This window comes from Talpa europaea (assembly GCF_964194135.1).
Source record: "Talpa europaea genome assembly, chromosome: 7".
NCBI lineage: Eukaryota > Metazoa > Chordata > Mammalia > Eulipotyphla > Talpidae > Talpa > Talpa europaea.
Window position 1 is genome coordinate 38,846,039 of NC_140074.1, and position 16,241 is coordinate 38,862,279.

The 16,241-nt window shown below is 33.3% G+C and overlaps 1 protein-coding gene across 1 annotated transcript in view; it reads left to right on the plus strand.

Moving 5' to 3' along the window:
- The window catches only part of SMC5 (structural maintenance of chromosomes 5), a gene marked incomplete at both ends in the record, with an annotated part of 59,508 nt that overhangs the window by 27,785 nt on the left and 15,482 nt on the right, over positions 1–16,241 (plus strand). The window contains 7 exons of the mRNA XM_084238764.1: positions 2,298–2,553; positions 4,867–5,021; positions 8,321–8,434; positions 12,987–13,081; positions 14,503–14,635; positions 15,403–15,576; positions 15,677–15,846. Of these exons, the coding sequence (XP_084094890.1) occupies positions 2,298–2,553; positions 4,867–5,021; positions 8,321–8,434; positions 12,987–13,081; positions 14,503–14,635; positions 15,403–15,576; positions 15,677–15,846 (1,097 nt within the window). The remainder of the gene's footprint in view (positions 1–2,297; positions 2,554–4,866; positions 5,022–8,320; positions 8,435–12,986; positions 13,082–14,502; positions 14,636–15,402; positions 15,577–15,676; positions 15,847–16,241) is intronic.

Sequence of the window (16,241 nt, forward strand, 5' to 3'; positions counted from 1 at the left end):
CATCTTTTTTTAAGGGCCACGTAATATCCCTTTGTGTATATATACCACATCTTATTTATCCTCTTATCCATTGTGAGGCATTTAGCTTGTTTTTATAGCTTGGCTATTGTAAATGATGTTGCACTGAAGTGAGTATAACCCTTTAAATTCATGTTTAAGAAACTTTTTTTTTCAGAATTTTTTTTATGTATATAAGAAACTTCTATACTGTTTTCCTTAGAAGCTCAATTTTTCTGCATTCCCAGCAACAGTGTATGAGGGTTTGAGGGTTTCTTTGTAGGTTTTTTTTTTTTAAATGCCCATTGAACATTGTTAATTTTCAATCGTAGATATGTATCTTAATTTTTTAAAATATGTCTTCTCACTGTGCATGGCTAAAGGAGAGGAAATTTTGACATGGGTTCATTTCATTATCTTGACTTGTGTTAAAGGTAAAGTTTTAGAAAGGAAAAATTGATAAAAACTCAAACTTCCAACAATAGGGAATAGGATAAAATGTAGTATACCCATTTAACAGGATATTCTAGGGGTTTTAAAAATGTATTTTATAAGGACATAGAGATAGTAAGAAATTACTCTCAATGCATATTTAATAATACAATCTAATAAAACATAACTTTTATGATAGGTAAGTAAGCAATAAAATGTAAATGTTTAAGGACTAATAAGACTGGCTATTTTTCGTTAAAAGTTTCTATGGTTTCTATATTTTCTATAATGAGTTTTTTTTAATGATAGTGAGGGGAAGGGAGTAAATGTCAGTTGTAAGAACGCTAATAAGCAAATTATGTTAACCTTTGTTAACTTTACTAATACAAAATTCTTTTTTTATGAAAAATAAATTGGCTATATAAGTGTGTATTTGTTTATGTGTAAGTGTGCATTAAAGAAATTTTTAGTTCTGTTTTAAGTAGACTACATATAGATGTATGGTTTTGATAAAAATTCCACCGGTGGGGCCTCCTTGGTCGCTCAAGGGTTAAGATGCAGTTTATGAAGCAATCCGCAGCCACTGCAGCAGGAGTCGATACCAAGATATTGTATGCATAAATAAATAAATCTTTAAATAAAATTTTTTTTTTTTTTTTTTGGGGCCTCCCTGGTGGCGCAGCGGTTGAGCGCTGGGTTGCGAAGCTGCCCGCGGCCTCTGCGGCGCCGGTTCGATCCCCAGCTGCTCCCCGGCCACAGGAGGAGGGTCCCACATGGCGCGCAGACCTCTCCTGCCGCCCGCTGCTCCCCTCAGCAGTGTGCTTCGCTCCTTCTGCCTGCTCTGCTCCCCGCTCTGGCTCTGGTGGATTCTCTCACCCTCCCGCGCTTCTGACTGTACCCAGTGCTTGTATAAACAAACAAACAAATAAATAAATAAAACATGCCTCTATAAAAAAAAAAAAGTGTTAAAAAAAAATTAAAAAAAAAAAATAAAATAAAAAATAAAATTTTTTTTTTTTGAATTCCACTGGCAACTTAAGTGATCTTGGTTGTTTTTCAATAATTTATCGTGAGTATAAGTCAACAAATCTAAACATAGATTGAAGATTATATTAATTTGAGGTTTTAGTAGCAAATAGTTTATTAAAATAGTTTTGGTTTTCAATTAATAGAGTTATAATCTTCATTTCTACTATTTACTGATAGTATCATTTATGATGTGACTTTTAATTTGGTCTTACAGGTACAGTATGTTTCCTAAATGTATTTAGAAATCTGTGGTTTGGCTTTATAAATATTTTGTTTATTCAGCAAATATTTAATGGGTGTTAACTATATGCTAAAACACTACCTTAGGTACTTGGGATGTTATTACAGAACAAATAAGGCTATAGACAGTCTGGTAGGAGTATTGATCTATAGATCTAATTCTGTCAGGATACCTTTTTTTTTTAATTTATTTTTATTTATTTATGCATACAAGAACTGGAGTGTAGGCCAGAGGTGTAAGGGGTGAGAGGATTCACCAGAGACAGAGCGGGGAGTAGGACAGGCAAATCTACTGAAATACACTGCTGAGAGGAGCAGCAGGTAAGACAGGAGAGGTCTGCTGCACCATGTGGGTCAGCTCCCTGGCCATTGATCTAACTCCTGTCAAACTCACATCACGGTGGCTGGTGATAGCTTGATAGCACAGAGACTTTAACCCCTGCGCCACCAGGGAGGCCCCTGACAAGATATCTTTTAGTGGGGAAAACATTCTGATTTTTAGATTGTTTGCATTTTAATGATAAATTACTAAAAAAAAAGCTTTATAAAGCAAGAGGAAAAAAACAGTTTTAAGTACTAACCTACTTTTGTTTAATTAGATTGAGGAACTTCAGCAGGCATTAACAGTAAAACAAAATGAAGAACATGACCGACAGAAGAGAATAAGTAATACCCGCAAAATGATAGAAGATTTGCAGAATGAACTGAAGACCACAGAAAACTGTGAAAATCTTCAACCCCAGATTGATGCCATTACAAATGATCTGAGACGAGTTCAAGATGAAAAGGCATTATGCGAAGGCGAGATTATTGACAAGCGAAGAGAGAGGGAAACTCTAGAGAAGGAGAAAAAGAGTAAGTTTTACTAATGAAACTTTGAGTGAAAAGATTTTTTATAAAGTGGAAGCATATCTGTCCTTGTGGAAGCTGACTTCAATTGCCTTGGTTACCTTTATAAAACCTTATCATGTGTCGTGGTTTGCTATTGGCTGACTTCTTATGTCAGATTATAGCAGTTGATTTTATTCTCTAAAAATGCTTTACAAAGTCACTGTTGTTTCTCAAATCAAATTTAAACTTCTGGCCTTTATAACCTTCTAGCTTTGCTTCTTGAAACTTTTCCATTTACATCTTTTTGCTAGTATATCCCCTGTGAATATAGGTCTCTGACATTATTCAGACAGAAGAATATAGTCTGTTAGCTTACTATACTCTTATAGTCTGTTAGCTTACTATACATGACAAAGAGTAGTTTTTAAAAAAGAGCCCATTTTCATTTTTTCGAAATACTTGATGTATTTTGTGAAAGAAAAAAAAAAAAACCTACCACAGAACAGTGGCCAACCCCTTTCAATATCCAAACCCATGCTGAAGAGTAACCATATTAAATTATTCTAGCAGTTTTTTCACTAATCTTTTTTTTTTTAATTTTTTTTTTTAAGATTTATGCATACACGAGCTGGGGTGCAGGCCAGAGGTGTGGGGGAAGAGAGGATTCATCAGAGACGGAGTGGGGAGCAGAACTGGTAGATTGACTGAAGTATACTGCTGAGGGGAGCAGTGGGTAAAACAGGAGGGGTCTGCTGTGCCATGTGGGTCACCTCACTGGCCGGGGATTGAATTCGTGCTGCAGTGGCTGCAAGTTGCTTCATAGTGCTGACGCTAAACTCGGGAAGCCCCCTTTTCAACTAATCTTATATATCTTTGTCATATTCTTACTTCATTGTGACTTGATTAGTTTTAGGCATTATCTTGTGATATTTTGTTAGTTTAGACCTAGATTACAGCTCGTATATCTCCCCTCCCTATTGTAGTTCCTTAAATGCATTATTTTAATCATTAACATTTATTAATATTTATCAAAATTATTATACTAATTTTGCAATCATTTAATAATTTTCAGTATTGCTTGAATGCACATTTTGTAAGCTAAAAATGCTAGTATTCCCATCCTTCCTTTTTACTTTCCTCCCTTGCCACTTTCTAGATATTCTAATCTATACTTTGTTTTGTTTTTATGGTTTTTTTAAGGCTGAAAACATTGAGAAGCATAATTAAGTTTTATGTACTCTGTTTACAGGTTAATTCTAAACTAAAAGTACAGGTTAATTCTAAACTAAAAATGTTTGTTATTACAGCAGTGATAGTTGTTCACAGATGAGTCAAGCAGTGCCTTTTGATCTACTTTCCTATCATTGATAGTTTTTTTAAAGGTTTTAGTTTGATTTAAAAAAAAAATACAGGGCTTTCCTGGTGGCACATGGGATTAAGCACAACACTGTGAAGCTATCCTCAGCCTCTGCAGCATGAGTTTGATCCCCGGCCAGCCAGGGAGCTATACCCACATGGCGCAGCAGACCTCGCCTGACTCGCCCGCTGCTCCCCTTAGCACTGTATTTCAGTCAATCTTCCTGTTCTGTTCCCCACTCTGTCTCCACTGATTTACCTCACCATCACTACCCTCGCACCTCTGGCCTGTACCCCAGTTCTTGTATGCATAAATAAATAAATCTTTTTTAAAAAATACATCATATGCTTCAGCATTTTCTTAAATTGAAAGAAAACCTGCCAGACCTTCTCTTGAGTTCTGAAACTTTCCATCTTCCTTATTCCATCTAAACTTGTTAATCTCAAAGTTTCCTGCATAACTGTCGTCTGGGAGTTGTCTCACACTTTTTCTGTATTTTCCCTAATTTCATGTGCTCCTTTTTCTTGCATTACTCTTTTATTTTGTTAGATTATATCTATAGATAACCTCCTGTGTAGAGACATTCGAGAATTAATTTCATTTTCTTTGCACCCTTGAAAAATCCCTTATTTCATTACCCCTTTTCTTGATTTTGTTGTACATACACTTTTTGGCTAAAAATATTGTTTCCCAGAATCTTGAAAGCCTCTTGTAATTGTCTTCTGATAGGAAATCTAGTATTTTCTTATACTTTTGTATGTAATCTACTTATTTTCAGTAGCTTAAAGGTCATCTTTTATATCGGATGTTTGGATATTTGAGAAAATTTTCCTGTGGTGGATCTTTTTTACTATGCTGGATATATGCTGGGTGGTGTTTATAATTTTCAGATGTAAGATATTCTTTCATAATACTAATAAATTATTTCACAAATTAAAGTTTTGGGAAAACAATGCTTTGTTGTTATTTTCCAATTTTAGGTGTGGGTGATCATATTGTACGTTTTGACAATCTTATGAATCAAAAGGAAGATAAGTTGAGACAGAGATACCGTGACACATATGATGCTGTTTTGTGGCTAAGAAATAACAGAGACAAATTTAAGCAAAGAGTCTGTGAGCCCATAATGCTCACGGTAAGAATTTTGTTCATCTTGATGTAGTGTCTGCTAGGTTTATTATTGTATCAATTGTAGTTTTTTGTTTTAAAAATTCATTTTCCTTTTTAAACATTGGTTTTCTGGCATCTGGTATACTGATGAATTCATACATGAACATAAACCTGTGCACTTCTAGAAAGAAGTATGAACTGGCAGGTTATTGATCAAGATCCATTTGTAAAATTAGCTCGGCAATCTGGTTCCTTAGTTTCATAGTAGGCAGTAGATTAAATACTGTTCAAGTAGAAAACTACCATGAATAATATGTTGATATAGGACACCTAATAAAGATAAACAAGAAAATCATCTGCTGCAATAGAGCATTCTGAGATTCTGGGATTGAAACCAGCATTTAACTGATGTCATAAACGTTTGATAGCTCTTCATTGTGATTACGGATCATGAAGAATAGGTTAAGCTGTATTAGGTAAGTTATCTAATAAAGTGTGTGTAGCCATGGAACATTTCCATCTAAAATATTTAAATTTATAAGTTTGGCCATAGAAAGGTATTATAAAGTGAAAAACCACATTCTTTGGTAATCATATAGTAAATATACATACATAATAATAAACTTGCAACTTACCTAAAAATGACTTAAAAATTATTTTTTCTGGATGATTATTACTTTAGAAAAGTATTCCCTATAAATCTTGCAGCATTCTTGAAAGGTTCTATTTTCTGTTACTTGTGTTTATATTATACTTTACTAAAAACATTTTATGTAGTTTTGTCTTTTATATCTTACATTATATTAGCAAAATGAGTATGCATAATATTCAAGTCTCTTCTTGCTCAGGTATGTATTAGGTTATTTTTGCCAGCTCAAGAAGGGTATATCTATTTTGAATGTAGACATTATTGTTTGATTAATCTGGTAACAATTAAAAGAAAATACAGTAAAAAATATTGTGACCTTTAGTATAAGAAGTTATAATGCAAGTATAATCATCAACAGGTTTTATTAAAATGCCAGCCTCAAAATAATATGTTAAAATGTTACTAGGTTTGTCATTCTTTTGTCACTTGATTTCCTAATATTAGCCTATCACCAAGTTAAATTACTAGCTGGCATATATTTACATTTTTAAATTACAGTTGAATATTTGAGTTAAAGAGATACACTCTACTTTCTTATGTTTCCTGAAATAACCCTTCACCTTTCCTATCACCTACTTCCACTCTGTCCCGTCATACAGTTACCTAATCCTTCAAGATATAGTTGAAGTTCTACTACCTCACAGGCAGGTCTTATTAGCAGTCTTTTTTCAGAAATTATTTTTAACAACTCCAATCTAGAATTGGAGAGGTATTGTACTTTTCACAGTAGTGTTTATAATAGCAATATGATGGAGCAAAAGAACAAAGTAGATATTGACTGCTTGTATAAATTCTTCTATGTCCTTATAATAGATTATCTTGCAGCTATTAAAAATGTTGCTGTAACTTATATTAACATTATAGGACATTTATGACATATTAATGAATTATAAAACAGGTTACAGAATAAGTTTTCTTTTGGAAAAGTTTTTTAAAAAATTACGAACTAGAAGACTGCCATCGACCATCAGATCATCTTTGAATGCTATGCCTCCTATGTCTACTAGTCTGTCTTACTACTTTGACTGTGAATTATGTGGCTTTGAAGAACTTTGCCAAATACTTTCATCACTAATCTCATGAGAAGTTTGCTAAGAAACTGATGAAACCAACAAGTGGATCAAATCTTTCTTTAAGATATCAAGAAATAAGACCATGATTGCAGCAAAGTATGCATTATTACCCTTAGAAAAATCTCACTGTTGAAGGTACACAAACTGGTCAGGAAAATGACCCCTACATGTGTGCTTTACTTGAGACTTACTGCCTAAATGATCAGGTGCAAGTCATCAAAGAATTGAGTAACCATGTAACCAACTTATGCAAGATGGGAACCCCATAGTCTCACTGCAGAATATCTCTGATATGCACTCTCTGGAGGAGAGTGATATTGAGAGTCAGTTCCTAAACTCGCTTATACATAACTATTCTTTTTTTAATAAGGTGATTTCTTCACCCTTTCTGTAAGTTGTAACACACTTCCATTTACATTTCATATACTTACTTCCAATAAAGTAATTTGGTGCCAAAAAAAGAATTGTGAAACAATAGACACCAAATGTTTATAGCCTCTCTATCCAGGTAATGGTATTTTGTGTGTGTGTTTTTGTCGTTCATTTGTGTATCTGTTTTCCTATTTTTCTACACTGATTGGTACTCTAATTTAAAATAGAAAGTAGTACTAACATTTGTATGACAAGAACTGTGTTAACTTTTTTACTGTGTTCATTTAAATCCACATTTAGCCCTATGTTTTCCTATACCCATTTTACAGTTGAAGAAACTAAAGCTTTCAGAGATTTCAGTACTTGCTTAATGTCACACATAGGCTTTGAAGTGATCTCTGACTCCTTGCTAGTATGCTGCATTGTTTATATGGAGCACATAAAACATACCTTCTTTTTCATAAAGCTTTAATTTTTTCAAGAAAACTAATTTCCATTTGCTGTTGGCAATCTAGCTTCTCCAAAATTCCATAGATAGCACATTTTATATTACTCTGTTTTGGAGCTTTATTAGTCTCTGCTTTTCAACATACTTATCTGCAGATTGTAAATAACAGATTGTATTCTCCCTGAAACAATTTATTTTCCTGACCTATCTTAGTATCTTTTATAACATTGATCCTCAGTATCTTTAAAACATTGAACCAATGCCTAATTTGTTAATTCTTTTTAATAAATCATTAAATTTATGCTATAATGGTCAACAAGCCTTGGGTTTTTTTTTTAGGGCACTAATTGTTAGCTAATCATTGCAGGTGCTTTCCCATTGGTTTCATAAAATTTTTTTGTATTCTATACTGATCAACTGTTGCCATATACAGTATAAATTTGAAGATCAAGAAAATAAATATAAAATGTTAAAATTTAGGGACAGATGTTTAAGGTCATTCGTAATCTGAGATTGTTTCATATGTTTTCAGTGAGTCAGTTGTATCAGAATTGTCATATATCAGGTGCTATTCAAGTCAGCTTTCATTTTATTATATATTAAATGTTTCTAGTAATAAATTTGACTACATAGATGTCTTAAAATGTTGACCCTTTAATACCAACTTCTTTTTTTGTCTTTTTCATTAAGTTTAATGAAATCAAATGTTATATATAATTATATTCTGGTAATTAATTTTGGTTTTATGACATTTCAACTTACTGTTCCTTTATTTTGTTTAGATTAATATGAAGGATAATAAAAATGCCAAATACATTGAAAATCATATTTCATCAAATGATTTGCGAGCCTTTGTATTTGAAAGTCAAGAAGATATGGAGGTTTTTCTCAAAGAGGCAAGTACTTAACCAGCTTAATACTTTGACTCGTTACTTCTAGTGTTTGAATTGTAAAATTTAAAAAGTGATAACTAATGTTATCAGTAATAACTTGTGTGTATAATCACTCAGATTTACCATCTTCATTCCTCTACGCCTTGAGTGGGAATGAATTTATGAGAGGAAATACAGACCTTTATTCTATCTGTAATATATTTTTGAATTATCACTTGGTATTAATGTGAAGAGTAATTCTGTCACATTGTTTTAAGAGAAAAATATGATGATAGATTTAGACATACTTTTTTTGGAAGTGTATTGCAGTGAACTCATTTTTTCTTTGGAGGAGAAATCAGTATGTTATTGTGTATTAAGATGAATAAAACCTCTTAAAAGAATGAGAATCCTGCATCTGTCTGGAAACACTGAGAATCTAAGGCAGTAAAAAATCAGTGTGGCCTAGTAGTTAAGAGCAAGACTATATACAGTCTGACAGGATTTGAATTCTGGCTTTGCTACTAATTTGGGCAAGTTAGCAAAATGTTTTGTATCTTAAGCTCCTTATTGTAAAATGAAGATCATCTACTACAAACAATTGTTCTTTTCAACTATTTAGATAGTTCTTACTAGTTATTACTATATGTGTTATTATTACATATCTGTAAAATATACATCATATTACATTGTTAGCTATAAGTATGTTACTATCAATAAGATTTCATTTTCTTTTTGCGTGCACTGCTACTTTAAAAGCCTGCTGAAGATTAGGTTTGAATAAGTCAAAGTGTAGACAGGACCTTAGTCAGCTCAGGGGGCCTCTATTTCTCTGGTATACAAGTGTTGGAAGGAATCGTTACCTGCTTTGGGTTTTACCATATTGCCCTCCATCTGGTTTGGGAGTTGGCTGGGAATGTGACTATAAGGTGACTGGACATAAAAGATTGGGCATATAAAATTATAAGATAGACTATAAGAAGTTAAATAATTTGTGTATTTTACAACTATTTAAGCCAACCAGTGAGTTACTGACCAGGCTTCAGAGCTCACTGAAGAAGTAGGTTAGTTGGGGTGAAAGTCTGTGTGACATGGTACAGTCAGGTATGACTGTATGATTCCGATTTTGTAAATGAACAGTTTAGCCTGAACTGCGCACCTTGCTTTGACTAAAAATTCATGCCTCCTCGGGCCTCCCCGGTGGCGCAGCGGTTGAGTGCTGGGTTGCAAAGCTGCCCGCAGCCTCTGCAGCGCAGGTTTGTTCCCCGGCTGCTCCCCAGCCACCGGAGGAGGGTCCCGCATGGCACGCAGATCTCTCCTGCCGCCCGCTGCTCTCCTCAGCAGTGTACTTCAGTCCTTCTGCCTGCTCTGTTCCCTGCTCTGGCTCTGGTGAATTCTCTCACCCTCCTGCGCTTCTGACTGTACCCAGTGCTTGTATAAATAAATAAGTAAATAAATCTTTGAAAAAAAAATTAAAAAAAAAAACTCACACCTCCTCTGGGCTGAGAATTTGAATCCTATATTAATGCTGTAATGTAAGTTCCAAAATTTCATCTTTTTTCCCCTATGCTAGAAACTAGCTTTTCATCTCATCAGTAGGACCAGAAATTTTTGTGTCTATGTTTTAAATTGTGATTTTTATTGTATATAACCATAATTGTATCTACTAGAGTACCATTCCCCATTAGTTAGTAATTTGCAGACCTTAATTTTTGCCATTTCCACATTATACCATCTACTAACATATATACTACCATTTATACTGTTATTTAATATTTTTAAAAGAATGTCACTTTCCATTATTCAAACAATATTCAAAAAGGAAATTAGAAAGCAAACGATTTTCTTGACAGTAAAAACTGTTGTTAAATCCTAGAAACAAACTGTTGCTTACTGAAAGAAGATAACATGATTTTCTCTTTCTTAAGGGGATAATAAGGAGGTAAAGGACATGCTGGCACCATACAGCAACTTTCTCTTTGGTATGATTAGAGATATTGAAAGAGTAAAACTGCATTCTCATTGTGTAAATCAGTTTTATTTAGGGTAACCACTGAAGCAGTAGTCTTTAAAAACTATTATGATTGATATATTCATTCATGGCATTATAGTTTTATTCATAAACCTCCTACTTCTTAATTCTTTTTCCATAGTTCTTAGTCTTAATTCAAACTACAGAAAAGTTCCGAGTCATAAATTTCTGGATACCTTTTACTCAGATTCACTGTTTACATTTTGCCTTATTTGCTTTATGCTCTATTGCAAGCATTTTGCTATAACCCAATATATGTATTTGTAAAAACCACTATGCTATACAAAATTGTTCAGTAAAATCCTACAGAGCCTATGAGGAACATACAGCACAGTTATACATATTAAAATAAGAAATACACAGATAAGATAAATATGGTACTTTATTTTTTGAAAGACTTGAAGCTAGCTGATAGAAGTAGGCATTAGAAGGATTCAGTTTATGAATTGTGTGAGTAAAAGATTGAAAGTTATAACACCAAATGTGGTTGGGTGTGATTCATAAAATGGTGAAAGAGGTAGCTGGCACATGTTTAAGAGGTGTGTATGTATACATGCATACACACATCTGTATTTGCTCACAAATTGTATATATTCCTGGACAGTTCAATTCAGTTAGATGCAGTTTTCGGCATTCATGTTTCCCATAGATGTAATTGCACATAAGCAAATGTGAAATTCACACAATGATTAAATTGATCTGTAATGTATCAATTGCTTGCAATAAATGTCTTCAAAATAAGCATAACAAAATTCACTAGCTTTTTGCAGTTGTATCTTGGAGATACTTTGAGAATATGAAATTATCCTATTCATGAAACTGCCTAGATTTAAGAGCCATTATTGATTCTAGTTACTCCTGTATTTATTTGCATTCTACTATACTATAAGAGCATTTTCTTCTCAATTTGTTTAGTTTATCAGAGATTCATAAACTTTTATTTTTATGAATTATAATACATTACTATCATTTATTTTAATGCTCACATTGTGCATGATTTGACCAAGTGAGACTTTCAAGTTCCCCACTATGTTCTGTTGATTTGTTTTGTATTTTGGTACTGCTTAACTTTTTGCCAGAACAAGATGTTGATTCATTTTGATCTTATTCTGTTTAAGCCTTTAAATCAGCTTTCCCTCAAGAAAACCCTAATTCTTTTAGAAACCAAAATCTGGGTACATCTGCTGCCGATGTATACTCATTTCTTTTGAGTCCACTCATATAAACCTTTATATATTTCTGTATTTATTTAGACTACAAGAGTGCTTAATCATACCATAAGTTCTCACTGATAACTTCCATATACAATTCAACACAGCAGGGTACCTTTTTCTTTTCCATATTTGCATCTTTCCCTAACTGTGAAAAACATAGTCCCCTGAACCGCCCATATCAATATATGTACTCATTTGTTCAAGCCAAAAATGCCATGATAGTAGTTTCAGGATTGCTTATCTGTGCCATGAAAGTCCTCAATTCCATCATGCTTCCATTAATTTCATCATTGTTTTTTCTTCTTTAGTGTATAAGTCTTTTATATCTTTTGTTAAATGTGTTCCTAAATATTTCATGGTTATAAATGGATTGTAAATGGATTTCTAAAATTCACTTTCCAGTTCATTTTTAATACATAGACATTCACTTGATTTATGTTGACTTTATTGTGTAACGCTAGTTCACGTCTTGAATTCTAGTAGTTGATTTGTAGATTACATAGGATTTTCTACATAGAAAATTACAAATAGATCTTTTTACTTGTTCCTTTTCTGTCTTTTACATCTTTATTGTGCACTACATTGCCTAGTACCTCCAGCACAATGTTGAAGAAAAGTGGTAAGATTAGACATCCCTGCTTGTTTCCCATATTAGGGGGAAAACACACAGTATATCACAGTTCAGTCTTATATCTAGTGAACATTTTTCCCAGATGCCCTTTATCAGATTGAGGATGTTTCCTCCTTCTTGTTTTCTGAGAATTTATCATGAGTGGGCATTGAATTTGTCTGTCTTTTCTGTAGAAATGTTCATATGACTTTTGTACTTTGCTCTGTTATTAGATTAGTTGATTTGTGAATATACACCAATCTCAAATTATTGTAGTAAATGTTTTTGTCATGTATATGGCTCATGCATTGCTATATTCTGTCTCCTGCTATTTTGTTAAAGATTCTCCTATATGTGTTCATGATACTGTAGTGTTTTGGTCAAGTTTTGGTATCAGGATTATGTTAATATCATAAAAGGACTTGGAAAGTCTCCATTCCTCCTGTTTTCTCAACTTTTGTTTTTACTACTTACTTAACTGATAGGCTTTATTGGTGGAAATGATAAAAATAAATGGACTCATAAGGAACACATAACAATATAAAAACACTTAACTGAAGTGTTGTTATCCCAGTAAAAAATTTTCTTGTGAGTACCATCAAATATCCAGTCAATGTTTAAATTTCTGACCATCTCATAAATGCCAGCAGCAATGTGTTAACTTTAAAAATCATTTTGACTTGTAGTATATGGTAATTAAAATATTTTCTTTAAATTCAGGTTCGTGATAATAAAAAATTAAGAGTAAATGCTGTTATTGCTCCCAAGCGTTCATATGCAGACAAAGCACCTTCAAGATCTCTGAATGAGCTAAAGTAAGTCTTGAAAAAGTTATTAGAACTAACTTATTGTTTTGAATATTGAGTAATCATTTACGTCTTAAATATATACTAGTTATTTTAATTTTCTCTGTTACATAAATAAGCTTGTTGTAGACTGTATTAATTCCTTTAAGGAACTCTACTGAAGTTTAAAATAAACAATCTAAACCCAAGTGTTCTTGGTGTCTAGACTGTGGTACATAGTACTTGCCCCATTTTCCTCAAGGAATATGTTTCAAGTCTACCAGTAGATGATTGAACTAGTGCCAAATCCTTGTATATTTTTTTCCTCATCTATTTATGTATGCATACATATACACACACACCCCTATGATATCTTGTAATTTATAGATTAGGTATAGTAAGGAGTTAAAATAAAACAATTATAATAATAGACTATAGTAAAAATAATGTGAATATGGTAATATTTTTCTTATTATACCTAATAGTTTTTTTACTGTGGTTGACCACATGTAACTGAAACCTTCTTTTTTTTTTTAAGATTGATTTATTCATTTATACAAGCACTAGGTACAGTCAGAAGCACGCGAGGGTGAGAGAATTCACCAGAGCCAGAGTGGGGAACAGAACAGGCAGACCGACGAAACACACTGCTGAGGGGAGCAGTGGGCACAGCAGGAGAGGTCTGTCACGCCATGTGGGACCCTCGCTGGCGGCCGGGGATTGAACCAGCACTGCAGAGGCTGCAGGCAGCTCCGCAGCCCAGGCTCAACTGCTGCGCCACCAAGGGAGGCCCTGTAATTGAAACGTTCTAAAGCAAACCAGAAAGGGCGGGGTGGGGGGACTATAGTATTAAGAATTATGATTTTGGGCCTCCCTGGTGGCGCAGGTGGTTGAGCGCTGCACTGTGAAGCTGTTTGCAGCCTCTGCATCTTGGTTCGATCCTGGCCGGCCAGGGAGAAACCCACATGGCAAGGCAGACCTCTCCTGTCTCACCTGCTGCTCCCCTCAGCAGTGTGTTTTGTCGGTCTGTCTGTTCTGTTCCCACTCTGCCTCTGGCGAATCCTCTCACCCTCCCATGCATCTGGCCTGTACCCCAGTTCTTGTATAAATATATAAATCTTTTTTGAAAAACAATTTTAAAAAAATCACGATATTGTTGTAAAAAATAGGTCTTTCTTTCTTTACTTAGATATAATAGTAGTGCTTGTTGCCACCATCATACAGACCTGGTACTGTAATGCTGAAATTACACATGGGGCAATTGCTGTCATGTGTTCATTGGCATGATAAAATGTGACTAAGAAAATGGAGTCCATGAATTGATATTACTAAACTCAGACCACCATCATTAAACAATTTATGTTTTATTTTTTTTGTTGGCCACTTGTCAACTATCAGATTTTTTAAAAAAATTATTTTAAGAAAAACTTAATAGGTGCTTTTCCTTCTAGACAGTATGGATTTTTCTCTTATTTGCGAGAGTTATTTGATGCACCCGATCCTGTTATGAGTTTTCTTTGCTGGCAATATCATATTCATGAAGTTCCTGTGGGAACTGAAAGAACCAGAGAGAGAATTGAACGGGTAAGAAAGTACTGAATTAGTAACAAAAACAGAGTTTTATTAAAACTTCTTTTAAAGTCAAGCAAGAATTAATTGTGTCATGTTTTTATTAACCACACAGAAACTATCTTAGTACTTTACACTTTTAATATGACACAAAACAGTAACTACTGACTAATACTTTCTAACAGGAGTGATTTGGAGGTACCTAGAGTAAATAAATACTTAATATCTATAAAGGTAAGCGAATTGAGTTAAAACCTGAAAAGAGGTATCTGGCACTCTTACCTAACTCTGCCTTGCTTGACAAACATTAGTGGTATAATCACTTAAATTCTTGTTTTTTAGATTACCTTTCAGACAAATTATACTTTAGTATGGTAATCTAGGATATAAAACTGTTTTGGTAGGCTCCTCCTCCTCCTAAAGCTTCACTTCAGATTATGTCATATATGAATAACCACCTTTTATAATATTTCATTTTCCTGCTAGTATCAATACATAAACTCTTAATTTCTGTTAATGCTGTTCAGATTTTTCTTATTCTTACAAGTGATCTCTTTGATGCCAAACCATATTTGTTGCTTTCATCACAAGTAGAAACAGTAGAAATATCTTCTAAAATAAGTTTTTCAATAACATCATATATTGCTTATTTTATTTACCAGCTATTTTCGACTGTCAGATACTTTCAGTGATATTTTTGAACTGCATTTTTAAGTCTTAACTTAATCCTTTTGAAAATACAATTATTAGATATGAACTAATACTTATTTTTTACATTGTAGATAATACAAGAAACCCAGTTAAAACAAATTTATACAGCAGAAGAAAAGTATGTGGTGAAAACTTCTTTTTATTCAAACAAAGTTATTTCCAGTAATACATCCTTAAAAGTAGCCCAGTTTCTCACAGTCACTGTGGATCTAGAACAAAGAAGACACTTAGAAGAACAACTAAAGGTTGAGTATTTTATTTGGGTACTAGAAAAAAATTAACTGAATTTATAATACTTTCATTAGAACTTTTAAAAATCTATTAACAATTGTGAATATTCCCTAGGAAATTAATAGAAAATTGCAAGCAGTGGAATCAGCGTTGATTGACTTACGTGAGACAAACAAACATCTAGAACACAAAGACAATGAGCTTAGACAAAAGAAGAAGGAGCTTTTGGAAAGAAAAACCAAGAAAAGACAACTGGAACAAAAAATTAGTTCCAAACTAGGAAGGTATTTTTCAGCCTACAGGGGAATATTCTGTTTTTATAGATTTATCTATTAATAGTTTTCATTTCTAATGCAGTAAATGAGAATGCTTAGAATATTCATTTAAAAATGACAACAGCAAACCCATTATATGTTAAGATATTTATGAAAAACTGTTTTCTAAACAATATATTTAGCAAGAAGAGTGACATTGTTTTGTATTTTTGTAAATCTCTTTAGATGAAATAATTTTTTTCATGCCTACTTTGCTTTTATTCATTTGTGAGATGTTGTTTTGTTTGAAGCCTACAAAGAAAATCTGGCCTCATACAGATATGTACAATTAACCCTTGAATAACACAGGTTTGAACTATGCAGGTTTACTTAACATACAGATTTTCTTGTAAACAGACATAAAT